This window comes from Gorilla gorilla, chromosome 8 (assembly GCF_029281585.2).
Source record: "Gorilla gorilla gorilla isolate KB3781 chromosome 8, NHGRI_mGorGor1-v2.1_pri, whole genome shotgun sequence".
Lineage (NCBI taxonomy): Eukaryota > Metazoa > Chordata > Mammalia > Primates > Hominidae > Gorilla > Gorilla gorilla.
In genome coordinates this window covers 139746722-139770702 of record NC_073232.2, presented here as the reverse complement: position 1 = coordinate 139770702, position 23981 = coordinate 139746722, and the positions used below count along the sequence as shown (strand labels likewise).

General features: G+C 46.8%; 1 protein-coding gene across 2 annotated transcripts in view; it reads right to left on the bottom strand.

Annotated features, from left to right (window-relative positions):
• Positions 1–18742: 18742 nt before the first annotated feature.
• DOCK1 (dedicator of cytokinesis 1) overlaps positions 18743–23981 on the bottom strand; it is a 565813-nt gene continuing 560574 nt past the window's right edge. For both annotated transcript variants that reach the window (XM_019035115.4, XM_019035114.4), the window contains exons 51-52: positions 23675–23826; positions 18743–19923 (exon numbers count right to left, since the gene is read on the bottom strand). In XM_019035115.4, the coding sequence (XP_018890660.2) occupies positions 19828–19923; positions 23675–23826 (248 nt within the window). In that variant the 3' untranslated portion in view covers positions 18743–19827. The remainder of the gene's footprint in view (positions 19924–23674; positions 23827–23981) is intronic.

Genomic DNA, 23981 nt, shown 5'->3' with positions numbered 1-23981 from the left:
ACGATGTATAGCTTCCCTGGAAATTAGGTCTATTAAGACCATCTGAGGACACAGTTTGCCATCTTCCTAAGAGCACTGCTTTCATGCTGGGCAGAGAGTGCACTTAATGATCAGGCAGGTCTCAGGAGGCTGCGAGGGAAGGAACGGTGCTTGAGATCAGAGACCAGGGAATGCGAGGGAATCCCGTCTGCCTGTGGTGGGGCTCAGCTGGTGAATCAGTGCCAGCACATCTGAACTGCAGGGTGAGTTCTTTCTCTGTGCTGAGCCTATGTGGGGGCAGCTTTCCCTGCAGGATTCTGAACCACCCCCGAAGAGCCTCCTGAAGGCCTGCCATGTGACCAGAGAGAGATGGACCACTGGGGTCCCTGCAGAAGACCCTCAAAAGAAATCAGGAGTCAGAGGATGACGGTGGTGTGCGTGGACCCTAGCTAGCCCTGACCAGAACAGCTGCCCTCACCATGGCCAGGGATGGATCCGTTCATGGGTCTATCCAGCCTGCTCTTTGGTACCAAGCTGTCATCTTCTCAGGTCTTGAAGAAAGAGTCCTTCACACAAGCAAATTCTAGGATGGGCAGAGGGAAGGAACTGGAGTTTGGACCATGACTTAGTTTGTGAGACAAAAGGCTCTGAACCATGAATTTCAGAGAGTTTCCCTGGACACATGGATTCATGTAAGATCTGAAACAAAAGACGTTGTGTAGTGTATATCCCTTGATAAGACTCACTTTATCTGTCAAGGTAGGGCAGGGCTCAACACAGACATATTTTAGATTCTGAAATTCATTACTGAGGAGCCTAAAGTTTTAGTATAAAGAGTTCAGCAAGATAGGTGTGGGATGTTTCCAAAGTTGATATGCTCAGCAGAGAGCCGAATATTAAAGATGATGTTTTAGAGGGTCTTTTTCTTATTGTTGTTGCTGACGACATTGGCTTCTGCTGACTTTTTTTTTCCTTCATAATTTAGTGTGATGGGTTGGTCACGCAGCAATTATGTGTTGAGTGCTTAACGTGTAAAGAGCCAGGGGCGAGGAGCTAAGGGGAGCCCTGACTAGTTTCCAAAGGCAGTCTGGCTCTATCCTTAAAAACTGAAGCCTGGCCAGGGGTGGTGGCTCACACCTGTAATCCCAGCACTTTCGGAGGCCGAGGCAGGTGGATCACAAGGTCAAGAGATCGAGATCATCCTGGTCAACATGGTGAAACCCCGTCTCTACTAAAAATACAAAAATTAGCTGGGCTTGGTGGCTCACACCTGTAATCCCAGCACTTTCGGAGGCTGAGGCAGGTGGATCACGAGGTCAAGAGATCGAGATCATCCTGGTCCACATGGTGAAACCCTGTCTCTACTAAAAATACAAAAATTAGCTGGGCGTGGTGGCTCACACCTGTAATCCCAGCACTTTTGGAGGCTGAGACAGGTGGATCACGAGGTCAAGAGATCGAGATCATCCTGGTCAACATGGTGAAACCCCGTCTCTACTAAAAATACAAAAATTAGCTGGGTGTGGTGGCACACACCTGTAGTCCCAGCTACTCGGGAGGCTGAGGCAGGAAAATCACTTGAACCCGGAAGGCAGAGTTTGCAGTGAGCCAAGATCGTGCCACTGCACTCCAGCCTGGGCAACAGAGTGAGAGTCCATCTCAAAAAAAAAAAAAAAAAAAAAAAAAAAAATGAAGCCTTACTGCTGGCTGCTCCTTGTTCAGGTGGAGGAGCTCTGAAGCGTTTGCTGCAGGTGGCCAAGTGGCACGTGGCTCTGTCCTGGTCACCGGTCCCGCCTGTGTCTAAGCTGGCATGGCTGGCCTTAGCTCCTAATACTGTGCTCATCCTCATGTAGCTGCCCCCACTGGGTAGGTGGGGGACCCCACTCCTGTGGCCTCTGCTCACACTGACCCATAATTCATTGGGGCCACAGCTCTGTTTTAGCACAGGTCCTCTCAATAAAGGGATGCTTAAGACCGGTTGGTTGTTTTTGGAAGGATCTATGTACCTGTGGAAGGAGGTGATGGAACCAGCTCTCGTCTGCCCAGCCTCGTGGGCAAGCATCTATGAGCCCACTGGATCATGCGTGGTGCTGAGATGGATCACCAATTCATGCCCTTCGTGGGCACTGTCACTCTGCCTTCTCTCTATTTTGAGCTGCTAAGGGCAAAAGGGCTTCTGCTATGCCCCTGTGTGTGGGATCCAGGCCTTGTGGGATGGAGAGGGAGGCTGAAATTGCCACTGGGTCCCAGCTGGGTTTAGCATGGACTGTATCACCTCCTGGAAACAGCTGGAGGGCAGGGTGGAATGGAGGGCTGAACTTGAAGCCCCTCTAATCTGGGTTGAAGGGCCGGCTCTATGCTCACTTCTTCTCCTGTCAAGGGGATATAATCTTGCCTAATAATGTGGAGAAAATGTCTAGTGCACCGAGGAACATAAAGCAGGAAGTCAAGAAATGGCCTTTCCATTGGAACAGCTATTTGTTAACAGCTATTTCTAAAGCACCCTGCATGCATGAACACACACACAACACACAGAGACACAGACACATGTGTGCACACAACACGTGCCCACACACAGGTACAAAGTACACACTCAGATGCCCAAGGTCACAGTAGATAAGCTGCCCTGTCATTTCCCGGGAACTAAGCAAGGAGGGCCATGAGTCTCCTGAGTCATCAGCTGCTGCTCAGAGCACCTGCCTCTCCCCTGTGATCTTCACTTACAAAAGAAGAAGAGGAGAACCACTCTCCTTACTCTGTGCAGGGGTAGGGACATCCCTTGCTGTTCCCCAGGTTGGCTGGCAGCAGGGGCACATCAGGAAGATGGGCAGGGACAAGGGGCATTCTGGAGCTCAGAAACGTTAACTCCTGCTCAGAAAGACTTGTGATCACTCTGAGGCATCACGGGAGCACGTGTGTCCCGAGTAAAACATTACCCAGCACATGGGTGTGTTGATGGGGACTCTGCGTCGATGAGGCAGCCTGGGCCACTTTCTAAGTGAAAAAGATGACTGAGCACTAGGAAAGCCCCCACTGGGTCCCCAGCATTTTGTTAGTGTGAAAACACCCATAATATGGAGGTTACTTCTCAGGATAATTTGGGAAACTCAGCAGCATACTCAGAACTTTCAGGATGAATGGGGCTGGGCTCCATCAGACCCCTGAGGAGGACTTTGTTCACCAGCCTGGGTTAAGCACAGGTGGCAGTGGCCCTATAAGGGTCTTGTCCCATCTCAGCCAATCCCCCAACATCCTCAAAGGCAGGAGAGTTCTTTGTATCCACGTGTCTTCCTTCATTAAGAAGCACCACCCCCACATGATTCCATGGTGAGAGTCACTTCCAATTACGCTGTCCCATCGCTAATGCTCTTTGTCAGGCAGAAATAAGAGCAGTGGCAGCAAGGCAGTTCTAAGAGGAAAATTGTCTTTGGTGTAACTGTGACCTGAAGAACAAGCAACCGTTCCCAGGGAAGACACATAATGATGGGTTAGCAAGCACTGTCGGGAACTCCACAGCGGTGGGCATTGCCCATTAGAGATGCTGCCCTCCCGTCAGCCTCCCATCAGCTTCTATCTGCAGGGGAAGCTGTCCTCCCGCTCAGGGACACGCCTCCCCAGACAAAGGCAAGGGAGGCGGAGGACATGGTGCTATGGCAAGCTGTGGGCCTGGATAGTCTAACTTAGGGAATTAATCCTGGTTTAAATCTCAGCTTTTCCCCCAGAGAGCTCTGGCAGCTTGGGGAACAGTCTTTTCAGACACAGTGAAATGGCAGTGCCTGCCTCCATAGGTTGTGGATGATGAGTTGGATGTCAGTCATGACAGCTGCCATTCACCGTGCCCTGCACAGAGCTGAGGGCTCCATGCATGTTGTATCACTTAGGCCTCTTGACTGCCACCACAAGGTAGGTGACCAGTTAGGATGCTCACAGCTGTAAACAACAAATGGCTCAAAGAAGCGCAGACTAAACTCAAAGGAAGCAGAAGGAAGGAAAGTATGAAGATGAGAGCAGAAATAAATGAAATAGAGAGGAGAAAATCAATAGAGAAAATCAACGAAACCAAGAGTTGGTTCTTTGAAGAGATCAACAAAATTGACAAACCTTTTGCTAGACAGACCAAGAACAAAAGAGAGAGGACTCAAAGTATTAAAATCGGGCAGGAAAGAGGGGGCATGGCTATGCTGACCTCACAGAAAGAAATACCCAGCTCAAAGAATAAGCAAAATCACCATTTCACATACAGTAACTGGAAATCGAGGACGACAGCTCAGCAGTGCCATCAGGGACACGGGCTGTCTTTGCTTTGCGACTCCATGCTCACCCAATATTTCTACACTCTCTGCTAGCATTACACCACCCTCCTGCTTGCCACTTGAGTTAGCCGGTGAAGTGTGAGCAGAATGGCATGGGTCACTTCCGGGAGGCTGCTTTACGAGTGAGGGTATGTTCACAGGATGTTCTTTTCCCCTCTCTGGGATGACTGTGGAAGCCCCTTGTTGGATGAAGCTTCTGTCTGCCTGGGCCACTGAGTTTCTGCAGCGAGTAGCTCCCCTTTCTCCTCCAGGAGGGCTGAATACAGCGGATCAGGTAGCAAGAGTGAGTGATGTGTGTTGTTTTCAGCCACTTAGATTTCAGGGTAGTGTATAACTGCATGTGACTGAGAGACTATACACAGGGCCAGCCTGGTGCTAAGGTTGGTTCTCCTGATTGCAAGAGAGCTATACAACAGGGTCCATGCATAGTCATGACTGGGAACAAAAGCTGTCATTCTCACAACCATCAAGAGCAGGAGAACCTCTTCCCCAAGGATTAAAAAAAAAAAAATCTCCCTTCAGTCTGACTGGGTCCATGTAGGTTTCATGTCCATCTCTGGACCAATAAAAATTGCCAGGGGATGCTCATGTTGACTGGCTGGGATAATGACCAGCTGACACATCAATCCCGTTCTTCAGGACATAGATTCATATTATTATTCAAATGACTTATATCATGATTTGATAATGACGATGAGACTTAGGTTCATTAACTTGCTCAAGGTGAATAATTTGCACAAGTGGTAAGTGGCAGAACTAGGATTTACACTGAGTTGTCAGGTTCCAGAGACAGAGTCCTCACCACTCCGTAAGCCCTAAGGTGAAGGGCTTTTTGGATGGGCATTTTCCCATCGCCTTATCCTAGCACCTAGAAAAATGGACTTATGTGGAATAAATGAATATGTCAGGCTGCAGCCACCTGATGGGGTGATGAGAAGATTAAATGAGACATTACCTGTTCTAAGCCTCATGGGAGGCCTGGCTGGAAAGTCTGGGGGCTTGGTTTTGCCACAGCCACAGGGACCCGAACTTTTCAAGTTTTAGTACCTCCTCCATGAAATGGGAAGGAAATATGTTACTCCTCTTATCTATTTGCAAGATATTTATAAAAATTCAATTAGATAGCCGGGCGTGGTGGCTCATGCCTGTAATCCCAGCACTTTGGGAGGCCAAGGCGGGTGGATCACAAGGTCAGGAGTTTGAGACCAGCCTGGGCAGTATGGTGAAACCCTGTCCCTACTAACAATACAAAAATTAGCTGGGTGTGGTGGCGCGTGCCTGTAGTCCCAGCTACTCAGAAGGCTGAGGCAGAAGAATCGCTTGAACCCGGGAGGTAGAAGTTGCACTGAGCCAAGATCGTGCCACTGCACTCCAGCCTAGGTGACAGACTGAGACTCTGTCTTAAAAAAAAAAAAAAAAAAAAAAAAATCAATGAGATAATACAGGTGAAGATATTTTAAAAAGTAGAACGATTACTGCTATAACAATAATGCAGATTATTATACTTTATGTACAATAATAATTCACCAACATTATAATTATAATTTTCTTGGCTCATGACTAAGGGGCTCTAGGAAGCTGATGGTAGTGATTAAAGTTTTAAGATTTTTCTGTTTTTCATTTCCTCAGACTCAAGATGGCATTTCCTGTCCCCACCAAAGAAATCTATCAGGAAGGGAACAAGTGACAGAGACGGGTGCGAATTAGCCTTGTCAGAAATAGGCAAGCCTGGGCATTCGGTGGGCACTGACTGGGATTTCCTTTCTTTTTCTTTCTTTGGCTGTGCATCCTCTGAGTCGGTGAAATCGATGACAGGTCCCCAGAGTGTGTGAATTAGGTAGAGCTGCCATTGCACAGCTGGGCCAGGTGTTCTTTTTTTCTTGTCCTTTCTCCTCTCCTCTTCTCTTCTGTCTTCTTTCCTCCCTCCTTTTCCTTTCTCCTCTTCTCTCCTTTTTCCTCTACCTCCCTTCTTCCTTTTTTCTCTTCTTCAATTATTGTCAATCCCACTCTCTCCCTCTGTGAGCTGGCCTGTGGTAACAGGAGTTCTCAAAGACACACATCGCCCTGCCACTGCTGCTCTGGACTTGGAAGCCCAGTGCTCTCTTGGGGCCTGCACCCGCACCCACCTTCTGGAAGCCCCTCCCCACCGCCTCCACAGCTCCCCTAATCTGAACCTGGATTGCTTTGCCGCCTGACTCCTGCAGACCCTGATTCCCTGCAACCGTCTTTAACAAACCCCGTTTCCTCTCACATCCCCTAAACCTCAGGGCTAGGGGTGGTGGTGCTGAACAGGTACTCGTCCTCTTTGCTTCTGGTCAGGGCTAGGGGTGCTGAACATGTACTTGTCCTCTTTGCTCCTGGTTGCCACCTCCCGATCACTCCTCCCCCATCCTCCTCCTGCTCCTATGAAGAAATGATGTCCACCACCACCAGTACTTGGCCCTGAGCTATATCTGGGACCAGATGCCTCATCCCAGCCAGTTCCCCCATCTGCAATCCCTTACTTTTTTGTCTTCTGCTGACCTCCTGATCTTCTCCCTCAGTTGCTAGCAACTCCAGACCCTGGGGTCTGGTCTTTCTCGCCACCTCAATGCCTGTTCTTCTTTTCAGGTGCTTTACAATCCCTGCTGACCCTCCCCTTCTTCACCTTCCATGCTTACAGCTGATGACGTTGCCTCCTGCGTCTTTGTCAAGTACAGTGGACACTCTCAGGATGCCGTGCCGTGCTCTCTGGCTCAGCTATGACCTCAGCACAGTTGAAGAAGTGACAGGACCCACGCCGACTGCCCCTTTGCCCTCAGCTTTGTGCCTCAAGGCTTCTCTGAAGCTGCTCAGGCTTTCTCTCAGCCTGGAGGGTTGGGGCACTTAACAGCCCCACAGGCAACTCTCAACCAATGGGAACCGGAGCCCATATGCCCTGCAAACTCACTCTCCAACTGAGGGTGTTGCTAGGGCTGGAGGATAAGAATAAGGCAAATTGCTGGTAACAGGAGGGGAGGAGCACTGGTGGCTGCTGCTCTCACCCAGGGCAGGACAAGGACAAGGAGGGTTTCCTGGTCATCCATCTGGTGACGCTCTCCATCCATTGGCGTCATCCATTGGGTGACCCAAGCTCCAGTGTATATGGGTGGAGGCTCCCTGCATCCCATCTTCCCCTTCACCTGGGGAAGGACCAGACGGCTTCTGAGGATATGGTAATAGGGGCAAAGGCACACAATGAAATCGGGCTGGGTGGCCACTCAGCTTCCCCAGCTCCAGTAAGAATGTGAGGATTTGCGGAGGGTCCTGTGAGTGCCGCTCCAGTGAAGGAGACGGATGCTCAGGGGGAGAAGGGGGCGCTTAGCTGAAGGGAGGGCACAGGGACAGCAGGGACCCCTGATGCAGGAAGGGAGCAAAGGACATGGAGTCCTTCCTCCAACAGCATCGTCTCTTCTTCCCTGTTGCCACACGTGGCATGATCTATGTGGCAGGAACCATGGTGCTGGAGGCACAGCCCTCTGGGGTCTCCATACTCACCTAGGAAGGGGCTCTGGTCGCCTCATCCCTCTATGGGCTTCAGGCAGGCTGGGAGGACCCTGGGAACAAAGAGCTGAGTCCTGGAAGGAGGAGGAGAGCTACCTTCAAAATCAGGGAGAATGGCAGGTAGAAACAAATGAAACGTCTGGAATAGGAAGGGTGAGTGTTCCCAGAGGGCTTTGGAGGGAACTGGGAGTGGGGCAGAGTGTGAGAGGCCCAGCTGCCACGTGCATTGATGAATAGTGACCACAAAGGAGAAAGCCTGTTTTTAAGCTGACTAGTAGGGCTTTTAAGAACCGTACCTGCTACTCCTTCCCAGCCCTTAAGTTCAGTGGATTTCTGCAAGACCCTTGGTTTTAATTATTTTTTTCTATTCAAATGTTGTTCATTTGAGTCCGCTTTTCTCAAAGACTGGCTCCTGTGGGGCCCTGGGTTACATTTAGATTACTCGGAAGCAGCCTGTTTGGGTTAAGAACTCTATTTGTCTTCCCCTGGACCCTGGCCAACTGGGCGTTCCCCTTTCCCTCACAAAGGTGAGGAAGGAAAGAACTGGTTCTCTCTCTCTTTCAACATGGTTATCCGTGGAGGGTGATGTGAAAGGATGGCTACTCCAATCACTGGCAGGGTGATAGCTTTGAGTAATTAATATGTACACAATTTGGTAAGGCACTGTAGCATGAACAATCATCTCTGGTAACTGTGGCTTTGGCTCATAATTACACCATTGTTAGAAAAAGAACTGCAGCCTGGCCAGCTACTTTGTTACACTTGTAGAGAGAAAAACAACGTGGCAGCCTAGTAGTCCAATCTGCTGCTGATTTTCAATTATGAGTTGTGCTTCACACCAGTGAAGGAGGCTTGGAGCCTTAAGAAAAATAAAAGACCCACCTTTCAACTGTCCGTTTCTTTTTATTATTATTATTATTATTATTATTATTATTATTATACTTTAAGTTTTAGGGTACATGTGCACAACGTGCAGGTTTCTTACATACATATACATGTGCCATGCTGGTGTGCTGCACCCATTAACTCGTCATTTAGCATTAGGTATATCTCCTAATGCTATCCCTCCCCACTTCCCCCACCCCACAACAGTCCCCGGTGTGTGATGTTCCCCTTCCTGTGTCCATGTGTTCTCATTGTTCAATTCCCACCTATGAGTGAGAACATGCGGTGTTTGGTTTTTTGTCCTTGCGATTGTTTGCTGAGAATGATGGTTTCCAGCTTCATCCATGTCCCTACAAAGGACATGAACTCATCATTTTTTATGGATGCATAGTATTCCATGGTGTATATGTGCCACATTTTCTTAATCCAGTCTATCATTGTTGGACATTTGGGTTGGTTCCAAGTCTTTGCTATTGTGAACAGTGCCGCAATAAACATACGTATGCATGTGTCTTTATAGCAGCATGATTTATAATCCTTTGGGTATATACCCAGTAATGGGATGGCTGGGTCAAATGGTATTTCTAGTTCTAGATCCTTGAGGAATCACCACACTGACTTCCACAATGGTTGAACTAGTTTACGGTCCCACCAACAGTGTAAAAGTGTTCCTATTTCTCCACATCCTCTCCAGCACCTGTTGTTTCCTGACTTTTTAATGATTGCCATTCTAACTGGTGTGAGATGATATCTCATTGTGGTTTTGATTTGCGTTTCTCTGATGGCCAGTGATGATGAGCATTTTTTCATGTGTTTTTTGGCTGCATAAATGTCTTCTTTTGAGAAGTGTCTGTTCATATCCTTTGCCCACTTTTTGATGGGGTTGTTTGTTTTTTTCTTGTAAATTTGTTTGAGTTCATTGTAGATTCTGGATATTAGCCCTTTGTCAGATGAGTAGGTTGCAAAAATTTTCTCCCATTCTGTAGGTTGCCTGTTCACTCTGATGGTGGTTTCTTTTGCTGTGCAGAAGCTCTTTAGTTTAATTAGATCCCATTTGTCAATTTTGGCTTTTGTTGCCATTGCTTTTGGTGTTTTAGACATGAAGTCCTTGCCCATGCCTATGTGCTGAATGGTATTGCCTAGGTTTTCTTCTAGGGTTTTTATGGTTTTAGGTCTAACATGTAAGTCTTTAATCCATCTTGAATTAATTTTTGTATAAGGGGTAAGGAAGGGATCCAGTTTCAGCTTTCTACATATGGCTAGCCAGTTTTCCCAGCACCATTTATTAAATAGGGAATCCTTTCCCCATTTCTTGTTTTTGTCAGGTTTGTCAAAGATCAGATGGTTGTAGATATGTGGCATTATTTCTGAGGGCTCTGTTCTGTTCCATTGGTCTATATCTCTGTTTTGGTACCAGTACCATGCTGTTTTGGTTACTGTAGCCTTGTAGTATAGTTTGAAGTCTCAACTGTCCATTTCTAATCCAAAGTGAGCTCTAAAAATGTCATCAAATAGCAAACCAGCTATGTGACTTGGCGTACTGTGTGGCCATTCTGTATCTTGTCCCTCCCAGGTTCACATGGAGTGTTATGATGAATAAAGACTCTAAACATTGAGGGCATTGAGCACTGTGAGTTCTCAGGGTCCTTCCTGAGACAAATACTGGAATTCATTTTTGGCTTCTCTAAAATATGAGCCTGTTCCAGCTGTGGATCCCTCCTTTCCTTTTACTTCTGATGACAAATTCAGCTGGAAGGACTAAGGTGGCTAATGCATTTGAGTCTTCACTGCACGACAGATTTTGAAAATTCCAGGTTGCTTTGCCAGGAAGCAGGGCTCTGGAGGTCATGTTTGCTCTCTGCTGGGTCATCCCTTCCTAGGATGACTTCACAGTCTCCACAATTCCATGCAAATCTCTTTTCTCAGCCAGGAGGACCGAGGTACTTGGGAAGTGCGCCGTTTCTAGCTGTCAGTTTTTGGTTCTAATCCCTGGCAGTCCTCCCCTGGGGAGGGGGGCATTTATCCAAGGAGCATTAAAAAAATAGCTGTGACCCACAGGCCCTTTCTGTCCATTTCACCTCCAGGCTGCCAACTGAGCCTCCTCGGGAGGCATAGGACCAAAAGCAGCAGCACCTCCTCGCTCCAGCGCTGAAATAATATGGTCTTCCTGTCAAAGAACACTCATTTCACTAACATTTCTGAAAAATGAAACATTTCTGAGGAATGATTCTGATGTTGCTTTTCCATGATAATTGCTTTGCCTTCCAAAGTTTGCTTTTCATGTGAAAAAGCTTTAGCAAGGCAGTGAAACCCCACGATGTCATCTGTGTTCCCTGCAAAAAACCCAAAAATACGTAGGAGCTTAAAAATAACCCTGCATTTTGCAGGTAGCTCCTTATTTGATATTAAGTGCCCTCCTCTCCAACGCAAGTGTACATAATGCTAAATTAACTGTTAACATTTATTTTAAAATAGTCTAATTTATGCTAATTCAAAAAGATTCCCGTTCCCAAACTGCATGTTTTTACCTCCCAAATTGCCACACTTTTTCACTGAAGGCTGACGAGTCAGGGTGCTGTGATCAAGCCTCTGTGTGGCTTCTGGACTCCTGGTCACTTCCATGGGAGGTGTGCAGGGGAGGTGTCCACAGGTGCACATGCACAGCTTGCCTCAGAACCCCGTGGACAACAAATTTGTGTGTTTAGTTTTATGCTATGCATATGATCTGTCGTGACTATTGGGAGGATGGGGGACATCACCAGCACCATGGGGCTTCCAACTCCGAGGACACATGGGCCTCCTTGTCTCTCAGGGTAGGGCAGCCATGGGAGAAACCACTGGCTCCCACTGAGGGCGCTCCTTTCTCCCCTCTCACCCACAGCAAGAACATCAGGAACTCTCAGGGTGGGGACAAAAATCCCAACACCAAATGCTGCTTTGGGGGCTTTTCGTTTCCACTGATGTGTGGACCCCTGCTTTGTCCAGTTGAGAGGTAAAGCCAGCTGGACTTCCTGGGTCAAGTGGGGACTTGGAGAACCTTTCTGTCTAGCTAGAGGATTGTAAATGCACCAATCAGCACTCTGTAAAAACACACCAATCAGCACTCTGTGCCTAGCTAAAGGTTTGTAAATGCGCCAATCAGCACTCTGTAAAAACGCACCAATCAGCACTCTATGTCTAGCTAAAGGATTGTAAACGCACCAATTAGCATTCTGTAAAAACGCAACAATCAGCGCTCTGTAAAATGGACCAATCAGCACTCTGTAAAATAGACCAATCAGCAGGATGTGGGTGGGGCCAAATAAGGGAATAAAAGCTGGCCACCCGAACCAGCAGTGGCAGCTGGAGGTCAGCTTTCACCCTGTGGAAGCCTGTTGTTTAGCTCTTTGCAATAAATCTTGCTGCTGCTCACTCTTTGGGTCTGCGCTACCTTTATGAGCTGTAACACTCACTGTGAGGGTTTGTGGCTTCACTCCTGAAGTCAGCGAGACCACAAACCCACGGGGAGGAACAAATAACTCTGGATACACCACATTTAAGAGCTGTAACACTCACTGAGAAGGTCTGCGGCTTCACTCCTGAAGTGAGCAAGACCAAGAAGCCACCAGAAGGAACCAATTCTGGACACACAGTGGGGGCGGTGAGGAGATCCTATGGCTGCACCTTCTACTTTCTGCAGCCCACTGCAGGGGTAGCACTCCCTCCCACCTGGCCCTCACCTGAGGAAGGCTGGTCATCTCTTCCTCCTCCTGCCTTTGTCATGAAACTCAAGCTCTTCTAGAGGACAAGGCCATGGCATGCCCTGGCCAAGCTCCCTGCCCGCAGTGGCATCCACTGGCTCTTCCCCCGACCCTCCTTCACCTCCTGCTTCTGTTTTGCAGATATTCCCAGGTCAGTCCAAGCCCAGGCAAGGCCTGTGTGCCTGCTCTTTCTCCACCCTGTACCCTGGATTCTCACTGAGCTCACAGGTCTCTGCTGAAGTCTCCCAGCCTCAGGGAGGACCCCTGGAAGGGGAGGTGAGCCCTGCCCTTCGGATGACTACCCTGTCTCACCCCTTCTAGTTCTAATGGCCATGTGGAATGGCCTTACTTGGTTCCTTGAATATTGCCTGTCATCTCCCGGAGGAACTTTGGAGACGTTTGTCCTGCCCACCTCGGTACCAAGTCTGAACCGGGCTGGGCTTGGCAGGGACTCTGTAAACATTTAGTATAGACAAGAAAACACTGCCCTTACTGTGGCCTGCCCAATGCTCCTGAGATAGGGACTCACTTTTCCCTCCTTTGGGTTCCATGTGGAGCCTTGATTGTTCTAGAAGCACAGAGGTGGTTGCTGGCTAGAGTCTCCACCTCCTGTTAGGGTGGCACTGTGCCTGTAAACTGTTTTTGCAAAATCCAGCACGTAGGCATGGCCTGAGGGCTTTGTCAGAGAAGCAAGTGAAATGATATCATTATTCCCTGGGGAAGAAAAGTATTTCTAGCGTGGAAAAGGAATGGCATTCTGCACAAGTACAATATGGGTCATTCTCCCCCACCCCGCTCAGAGTAAGTTGGAACTAAGTTGCCTGCCTGGTACCGCACTATCCCCAATGGCTCAGTGTTCCTTCTCTTTAAATGATAACATCCTTCTACATAGCCAGAGTACAACCAGCACAGTAAAGAAATGAACACTGAGATATCTCCGTCGTCCAATCCTCAGACTCCATTCAAGGTTTGCCAGTTGTCCCAATACGTCCAATGTAGAGAACATCCAGCTCCAAATTACAAGTTGCATTTACTTGTCGTGTCTCCTTAGTCACCTGTAGTGAGGACTAGGTCATTCATGGCCTTGACCCTTTCCAAGATTATAGGCCATTAAAAAAAATAACAGCTTTATTAAGATATAATTAATTCAATAATCATAAACTTCACCCCTTTAAAGGGTGCAATTCAATGGTGTTTAGTTTTGTCATACAGTTGGGCACTATCACCATAATCTGATTTTAGACCATTTTGATCATCCAAAGGAAAAAAACCTGTACCCGTTAGCAGTTATTCATCCCAGCACCTGACCACCACTAATCTACTTCCTAGCTCTGTGGGGTTGCCTCTTCTGGACATTTCATGTAAATGGAATCATATATGAAGGGTCAGTTTCATAGAATGCCTCCCAATTTAAGTCTGGCTGATGTTTTCTTGTGATTTCATTCTGATTATGTATCTTTGGTAGGAATATTGCAGAGCTGATGTGTTCTCAGAGCATCAGTACTGTGGTGGTGGGGGGAGCATGTAATTTTAATTTGTCCCAATACGGATGATGTTCTCTTTTATTTCTTGATTAAGGTGGTATCTGCCAGTCTTTTCCACTATGAAATTGTTTTTCCCTTTGTAATTAGTGTTTTGTGGGAAGACACTTTGAAACTATGTAGATATCCTGTTCTTCATTAAACATTCAATTTATTCATTTATTGATTTATATCAGCATGGACTTACAGAAAAGGCCTACTTCATTCAACTGCTTTAAAATTTGTTACTGTCATCATTGATTTTGATGCTTAAATTGTCCCAGATGTGGGCCATCACATAGAAGCCACTTCATATGGGCCCCAATGTCTTTTTGAAGTGTGGCCCTTATTTCTTGAACACTTCCTTGTATTCAGGTACAAAATGTTCTAGGCTGTCTTGTATTCCCAGACCAGAATCAGCCATATTTCTTTTCTTTTTTTTTTTTTGAGACGGAGTCTCACTCTTTCGCCCAGGCTGTAGTGCAGTCGCACGATCTCAGCTCACTGCAAGCTCCACCTCCCGGGTTCACGCCATTCTCCTGCCTCAGCCTCCCAAGTAGCTGGGACTACAGGCGCTCACCACCAGGCCCAGCTAATTTTTTGTATTTTTAATAGAGACGGAGTTTCACCGTGTTAGCCAGGATGATCTTTCTTAAAGAAGCCTTGGTTTGTTTGATTGGAGAATGGTATTTAGAAGCCAAAGAAGAGATGGAATTAAGCACTTCCCCAAAGTGAAAAGAAACATTAGTTAGTAGCAACAGCTTAAACCCGGGTGCCAACAGTTGAACAAAGTGACAGGACAGGAAGGAGATAAGGAGATAGTGCTCTGGGGCTAGACAAAGGCATGGAGCCCTTCCTAGTGGCGGGAGGGCAGCATGGCCACTGGAGTCTGCATGGCAAATTCCGGAGTCTCATGTTGCAGACGAAGCACGTCAAAAAAGGAAAGGCCAGCAGAGCTGCGTGGGCAGCCTGGAGAAGCTGGTTCAGGACCAGCTCCCAAGCCACCCGCCAAGGGCCAGGGGAATGAGGACAGGCTCACCCAAGAGCTCAGCATGAGAGGCTGCAACACGGGGAAGCCGCAGAGCCATGACCAAGGCAAACTGAGATGAAGGGTAGGTCATGGTGGCAACCTCACAGTGGTTTACCAGGAAAAGGAAATTCTGTTTGGAATTTAAACAGGGAAACCCCGAGCATGCAAAGTAGCTTCCTACAGATGAATCAGCCCTGGAAAATGAAGGACAACCCAAGGGGGATGGAAGGAGGAAGGGGGAGAGGGAGGGGGGGAGAGAGAGAGAGAGGAGAGAATGCCCAGCCAGCTGCAGTGAAGCAGCGTGCCAGGCGCGTGAAGGACGCCATCTTGGATGTTCCAGCCTCAAGACAGCATGACAAGGTGGCAGCAGGTATTATGACGTGACCCATAGAGACACTCATGACTGGAGAGGCTAAGTGGCTTGCTTGGGGGTCTCTAGATTCTTGGATTCTACTCCAGGTATCCCTAAAGTCACCTGTTTCTGCCAAATACCACTTTATGAGAGGAGGTTTGCTATGGTCTGTCCTTTGTCAGAGCGTGTGTGTGTGTGTGTGTGTGTGTGTGTGTGTGTGTGTACAGAGAGATTTAAGGAATTGGCTCAGCCATTGTAGGGGCTGGCAAGTCCAAAATTTTTAGGGCAAGCCAGCAGGCTAGGAAGTCAGGCAGGAGCTGATGCTGCGGTCTTGAGGCAGAATTCCTTCCTCTCCAGGAAACTCTAGTTTTTGTTCTTAAGGCCTCTTCAACGCATGGGATGAGGCTGACCCACATTATCAAGGGTCACCTCCTTTATGTAAGGTCAACTGATGATAGATGTTAACCACATCTACAAAATACGTTCACAGCAACACTTACAGTTGCTTTGATTAACTGGCTACTGCCGTCCAGCCAGGTGGACACTTAAGACCACATCAGAACTCTTTTGTCCGGGGCTGAAACTAACCCAGGAGGTTTGCCACACATCAGACATCCAGAGAGTCCTCACTCCCCTCTCCAGCTAGTGACACTGCACTCAGGCCACTGTACAACCTGGAGGAGCAGAGGTTTCCTCGTGTGTGGGAGACAAATAGGGCAGGACAATTCTAGCTTGTTTGGGTACAAAGGCTTATTGGCCTACAGGTTCCCTATTTTTTTGAGCCATCATCAATGAAACAGTAGATGTTTAAATAATTCTGAAAAGGCAGATTGCCAAAAAGTGTGGTGGCAGAAGGTCCCAAACAGACTTTAAAAAGTTAAGTAAAATATTAAAAAGTAATTAGAGATGGAACTAAAAAGCAAAAATGAAAATCCATTAAACTAACAAAGAGTTCTGTGGACATGAAACAAAGTCCAATAACATAAAAGAATCCAGAGCAGAAGATAATGAAATCTGTAAGGAATTTAAATGACCAAATCTTTGCATGAAAGAATAATCTTAAAATTGATTAAAAAATAAATTATTTAAATACTAGGAAGCAATCTTCAAGCACCAAGGGTGGTTTTCAAGTAAGAAAAAGACTTTTCCATTTATAAAATACAGTTTATATACTAACTACTTTGAATAAAGATTTGATGAAAGCACATATGAAACTAGGTAGTTAAAGTAAAGATGGATTTTTAATAGTCCAGAAAGCTTTTGGAAGGCAGGAGAATAAAACGAAAATTTAACTGAATGTGTGAGGGCAAAATTTCGCTTTGAGCATCCTGGAAACCAGAGCAAAAGTAGAGCCTAAGAAGCTCCCCATTCCTGCTTTGGAGCATGCGTCTGCAAAAAGGCAGTATCACCCCCTGAATACTAGTACTTGGGAAACAAACAAACAAAAAATCTTATTTTTTAATGTAAAAAAGCATAGGTATACATAAAGTACATAATAGATATGCAGTATATAGTGTAAGTGATACACAGTATGGCTGTACTATTAAAATTTCATCATAAGAGTGATGGAGGGAAAAAAATGTCTAAAAAGGCTCCTTGAAAGGTAATTGTGAAAAAAAAAAAAAAAAGGTTAAGAAATAGTGTTTCTGTGTAGAAGGGATATGTCCCCGCATGCACAGAAGCAAACCTTCCCCTGGATCCACATTCCAGAAGGAATGCATGTAGCAGGCACTGTGCGCAGAGGCCGGTTTGTCTCTGATTATTGTGTTGCAGCCCATCCACGGATTTACAAGCTGAGGAAATGTTGCATCTGCATGAAACGTTTGAGAAGTTTACTCACTGGTGAATATATTAGCATATTTGTAATTCATATTAATAAATAGGAAATGTCTGCAACATTTTGGCTGTCTTCACTTTTCTTTAACTCTGTTCTGTGTTCTCTGCAAACCTCCCAGCTCTAGAGATCCCCGAGGGATATAAGGTCCTTGGGGGGTTGTGGGGCGGGGATTCCAGCCAGGGTTGTGCAGCGCGAGGATTAATCCGGTAGATGGGGGAAGAGCAGGACACGTCATTCCACAAGAAAACCATCATTTATCATAGGGCCAGGCACTATTCTTTCTGTGTTTTTATTTTTTTATAAATACAATTATATTTTATATCATTTTATAAATTTTATAATTTTTATTTTTTATAAATACAATTATATTTATAAAAATAAATACTTTTATTTTATTTTTATAGATGGAGATAGAGGCGGAGACGGATTCTCGCTCTTGTCGCCCAGGCTGGAGTGCAATGGTGCAATCTCAGCTACTGCAACCTCTGCCTCCCAGGTTCAAACAATTCTCCTGCCTCAGCCTACCGGATTGCAGGCGCTTGCCACCATGCCCGGCCAATTTTTGTATTTTTAGTAGAGATGGGGTTTCACCATGTTGGCCAGGCTGGTCTTGAACTCCTGACCTCAGGTGATCCACCCGCCTCAGCCTCCCAAAGTGCTGGGATTACAGGTGTGAGCCACTGCACCTGGCCTATTCTTTCCGTTTCTGGTGGCCGCTTATACAATGTGGGGCACAGACTGCCCAAAAACAACCTGTCCCCAGGCTGGGCTCTCCGTGGTCGCCTACATGGGTGTGCCCATTCGACGATTTCTAGGGTTGTGGATAATATTCAGTTTCTCACACACTTGACAGAAGATGAATATTTATCTTGGTGCAACAGTTGAAACAGTAAAGATTCTTGAAGAAAAAAATCCCACATTCACACAGGCCTACAGTTTCTCGGGGGTGGACTGGATATTTACAAGCATGAATACGCTGGGGGCAGCACCTGAGTAGGAGGAAGAGCCTCCCAGCTTCCTGGGCTCCACAGCAGCCTCCTTCTAGGCCGGATGAGACGGGCAGAGGGGCACATCCTTATGGCTTCCACACGTCTGGCAGGAGCAGAGGTGAGAGCCCCGTCCATTGAGAAGAGGACCTCCTGCCTTCCTTGTTTCTTGCCACCCCAGATCCAGCCAGATAGGCCCTGGAGAAAGCTCTCCATGTCCAGACCTCTACAGCTAAATCACACACCCATTAACCAAAGCCCTCTCTTAAATTAGCAGCTGAAAAGAGGCCCACATGATCTGCAGCCCCACAGCCCTCTGGCTTTGGTGATGGGGAAGCACTCAGCTGGGCTTTGCTTAGCTCCTGTCTAACAGGACGTGCAGTCATGCACAGGACACGGGCACTTCCCATCTGGGCTCCAGATCAGACACAATTAACAGAGAGGATTAAAAACAATGTTGGAGGAAGAGGTGCATATATAAATGTGTGTCACCAAGCACTTTAACAAAGCAGAATAGAAACAGCAGCGTCTGTATTTTACAATCAAGGATGAAAACATAATTTGTCAGACACTGTGAGTCTTTTAAAATAACATTTTATTTTTCGTTGTCAATGATTAACTTTTGAGTCTATTAGAAGAGTATCATGACTATAGTGAATAAAAAAATATAGATGAGAGAATACAAATATTAGGTTATACAAAGTTAGTTTTTTAAAAATCATTGTCCACCAAAATTTTCAGGACTTTGGAGTTCTGAAAAAAAAAATGTGGGTGTGTGTGTGTGTTTTAACACTTCCAGCAGTTAAAAATTAAGAACACATATGGATAATCATTGGTGGATGCCTATTATAATAAACAGAAGGACCACAAAAATTAAAACAAGTTCTAAGAACCATCATATATACAAATTTCTGTACAGAATGAGGACAAAAACAATTCACCCAATTAAAACCAGCTCTTGTGGTACACATACTCTTTTTCAGAAAAGAACGAACACTTATCTTCCTGTATTCATTTGTTTTTCCATTTGATTCAGTATTCTTAATGCTGTTTCCACCCCATAAATTAGTAACTGTTCAGTAGCTGAGAAATATCCTATTTTCAATTATGCAGGGGAAATCAGGAGCTTCCCTGGAGGGGTTGAACTTCATTGTCTGATGTAGGTTGGAGACACACCTCAACCAACGAAGTCACACCACCGGCTGGAACAAGGAGGGGCTGGATACAACATCCCATGACAGTGAGGAGGATTCTTATACATCATCACTACACAGCTTCCCAAGAGTGATGGCCTAGCCTCTCCTACTTGGCTGAGCTCAGAGCAATTGAGCTCTTTGCAAATGCAAGTCATTTGGCACAAAAAGAAAGAATGTTTGGGCAAGACTCGGACTCTCGCAGAGCCAGACACACTCAGAGGCCCCCAACTCTGATAACTACGATGGCACATCCCGGACCCATATCTACCTCCCAGACCCACCTTGCTCCATGACGCTAAAGGCCACTCACTCCATGATGAGAACTGAACTCCTTTGAAGGAAAAGCAATCGCACGAAATGTTAACATCACAGGCCCAATGAGGTAAACAGCAGACTCAGGGGACACAGAAGGAGAGGGCATGGAGATGGGGAGGGGCAGCACACTCTTTCCAGACAGCCTTGCGACGTCACTGCACGATCCCGGAGTCCACCGATGTCTGCTTGCGAGTTGTCTTTGGAGGGGGAGGAGGCGGAGTTTTGCTGGGCAGTGGAGGTGGCAGATGCTAAAAAACATGAGGATGGGGAAGATGTCACATAACTGATGTCCTGACAGAAAAGACACCGTCTCCAGGTGGGGTCTGACCTGGCACAGCCACTCAGCCGGAACCATCCTCTCCACATGAGTTGGGCTCCATCCTGTCCGACTTGGGGCTGGCAGGTCTACTAGGCTCAAGACTGGGCTGCTATGGGCCTGGGCCTTTCTGACGCCTCTGAGCACTCTCCCACCGTCTGCACAGCCCCTGAGAGGTACCACTGCCCTTTGCGTGGCCTTTTTAAATCTAGATGCTATCGACCAACTTATCCATCTATTGTCTAAGGGAGAAATTAAGTCCTTAGAGGCACTCTCCAGGGTGAGATGAGAGACCTTCTTTTGCTTTCTGAGCTTCGGGCAAAGGTTAGCAAGCTTCTCCCGGAAAGGGCTAGACAGTACATATTTCCAGCTTTTCGGCAGGCCACACGGTCTCTGTTGCAGCCAGTCAATGCTGCTGGTGTGGCCGAAAAGCGGTCATTGACAGTGTGTACAGAAAGGGGTGTGGCTGTGTTCCAAGAAAACTATTCACAGAAACAGGTGGCCGGCTGGCTGGCTTCAGCTCATGGGCATATATTACTTTAGATTCCAAAAAAGAACATTAATTTCCAATGTGAAGATAATAGCAAACCCCTTGCTGATGGACCTGGCTGGAGTGTTATGACTGAGGGCAGCTGCACCCTATTGCTTTTGGGACCCTCATGCCCATCACACACACCTGATGTGCAGGAGACTCTCTAGAAATATGGGTCGATCGAATAGAAAAATGGATGAATGAGTGAATAAATGAATGAGTGAATAAACGAGTCAGTGGATAAATGAAGAAATGAACAGGTAAGTAAATGAATGAAGAAGTGAACAGACCAGGGTAAGTGGGAGCATGCCACAGGCAGAGGAACCAGAACGAAATCACAGAACACTATCGTCTAACTTAAGGGTAAGAGTGGATTTTTATCAGCCTCTCGGTGTGGGTTTGCATTTAGCTAAATGTGAGAAAAGAGGTTTTCAAGGATAGACAGTGACGCAGTAGTCTCTCACTCATCGCCCAAATTTCCTCCTGATTCACAGACTAGTAAATACAAAAATGACCTAATGCTTAACACAGAGAGGAGAATAAATGTGGAAAAGTAAAGCTGATATAAAGATGTCCTATGAGTATATGACCTTATATTAAGGAAGGTAAAACAACAATTAAGTCTTTTTAAGGTTGGTTAGAACCGTTAAAAGAGACATCTATTTTGAGGTCTGATGAAACTGTTTGTTTACATGTGAAAGCCACACTGATAGGCCAATGAGGAGCAGGTAAGGACCACACTAACACAGCCTGATCCAACACAGTGCTGCAAATGACCTCTGTGCCAGATATGAGCATGTCAAAAGTTTATCACCATTAAGCAAAATGATAGCTCAGATTACTGACAGGAAGAGCCATTTGGAAAGAAATGACAGCTTAGTGGCAACAGCTAGAGACAGAGTTGCCTACAAGCCTGAGGCTGATCAATGAGAGTGACAGGAGGATATTGATCACACCCCCATCATGGCAGATGGATGATCATTATCCTAGAACAGCTCTCAGGGCCTGTGCAAAGGCAGGCACCCCAGGAAATGCAACCGCTTCTGCCTAATGATGACATACTAACCACCAGCGTGTCACCTGAGCATGCACTCAGGCTGCAAGTAAATTAAACAAGAAACAAAGACCAAAGACACTTGGGTCATTAATCTAATTGAATTCACACCCCCTTTATAAATTGAGAGAGAGCTAATCCATGTTATCCCTTACTTAATCAACTGTATGTGGCATCAGTAACCCACAATGGTGTATCCAAGAAATTGAGACAATAAAATGTTACCCCGGAGTTGATTTGTAACAAGAAGAGGAATTGGCCGTAATTCTAAGTTTAGAATTTTCAGTTTACTAGTGTAGGGAGACTAGGGGGAACATTCCTGCCTTTGCAATAAAATAAAGAGATGAAAATGTGACCAATTAACGAAGCTGTTAGGGAAACAATACTCCAAGCAACCCAATATTCTTGTTAGATCCCCCGAATCTCCTTTTGCTCTCACAAGTAGTTAGAAATGGCCGGGGAAGGTCAGGCTTCCATTTCTGTGGTGCAACAAACCATTCCAGCCTGCCAGAAAGCCCTCTTCACAGGGGAACCTGGTGCCTCCTCCAGGACCGGTTCCCCATCGAGGCATCTCTAGGGAGAGGGAGCCTGTTTAAATGGCACCTGGGTCTCAGAAGAGCAATCTGCCTCTTTGATATTAAAGATGACTGCTTGTTTAGTTTTTTGATACAAAGGGAATGATGAAATACGTATGCTGTACACAAACACCCTCTCTCTTCCACTCCTCTCATAAGGGATGTAATGACCTTGTGGAACACTCCGTCAACGAGTCTCCATAAAAAAAAAAGAAAAAGAAATGGCACATGGGATTTATATTGTTTATTAAATAAAAAAAAAAACCCATGTCTCACCATTATGAAAAAAACAGAGCCACCCAACAATCTCATGTTTTCAATGTTCTACAGGAGTTTTGCGGCCATATAATTACTTCACTGAGGCTGGATAGCAAAAAAAATATGGCCAGCTGTCCACATATGAAGAGGGATATTTTACCCTTCAGACGCCACTGATTTAATTGTCAAAGGCTGTGAATAACATGGCCTGGGGAGGGCTGAGCCTAGAAGCAGAAGTTCCCGCCGCGGCTGAGTCAATCACTCGCCCGCCTCCATCCCACTCATGTTGCCCTCCACACACGCCTGGGCCCGACATGAGGATGGGGCTGGGACCCGCAGGGATGAGTGATGCCCGACAGCATCCTTGAGAACCAGGAGAGGAACGGGGTGGATCTCAAAAGAATGTTTCTAGAACTGTCAACTGGTAACTGAGGTGCTTGTTTAAATGGCTTTTTATGACTTTGACTAATATTTGTACGGGCAGGCAGGCCCAGGGGCTGTTCGGCAAAAGGCACTTTAGGTGGGATGAATGACTAAAACAGCTGCTGGGGGGTACCAGCTTCAGGGACTCACGCTGAAGAGGGGTTCCAGCAGGTTGCTTAGGCTTACAAAGGCCAGTGCTGCTGGAGGAAGCCAGGTCAGCACCCCCGAACTAGCACTGGGGAGGGTGCCCAGGGGTGGGGGCACAGTGAGGATGACTGTGCCCAGGAGCCAAACCTGGCTGTCCTCTGCAGTCTCTGTAAGGTGAGTGCCTGTCACCACCCAGGAGCTCCCAGCACCAGGTGAGGGTGCCTGGAGGGATGTTTGGAGACGAGCTTCTCCAGGGCCAAGCAGGTGTACAACAGGTGCCTGCCATACAGGGCGATATTGGCTAACCTCTTTAAAAAGTCAGACCTCTTGATAGAAAAGCTACTTCTCAAAAATCAAAATTTCATTAGAATTGCATCTCCAGTGGAATGATCTCCATGGTGATGATAACCGATGACAACCTTGGAATGTCTATCCTCTTCCTCGTTCTGAGGCATGGTATCAAAACGTGCTTTTTGATGCAGTTATTGATAATGACGCCGAGCCACAGATCTTACCCACTGGAGTCCTTACTGCTTTGATACCTTTTTGCAAAATCAAACCCGGGCCCATCATACATGGTTTTCCTCATGTGCTCACTAGCCCGAAGTAAACCTGCCAGTATCTGGAATGAGGGACTCGTCCTACTTTGTGCAGGTGAAGCAATGGAAGCCCGTGTTTCAGATTGCCGACTTACCCTCTGGTGTGGAGGGGGAGGTGGAGGTGTTGGCGAGCCCAGCAAGTCCTGGTTTTCCATCAAATTCCCGTAATCTGCCACGCTGCCTTTGAGAGGCAGAGGGGGTGGGACATCGGCCACGTCCGCCCCCGTCATGCCGTTCAGCTCCAAGCCTGGAAAACCGGGATCTATTTAAAATCAGCCCGACTTCCCCACGGAGCCTGACTGCTCAGGGAGCTGCTCCACGTTCCCTCCCAGAGAGGCAGGCACAGCAGAAACACTTCATCTGGCAGAAAACGTTTGTCAACAGAGCAGATGAGGGCAGGGA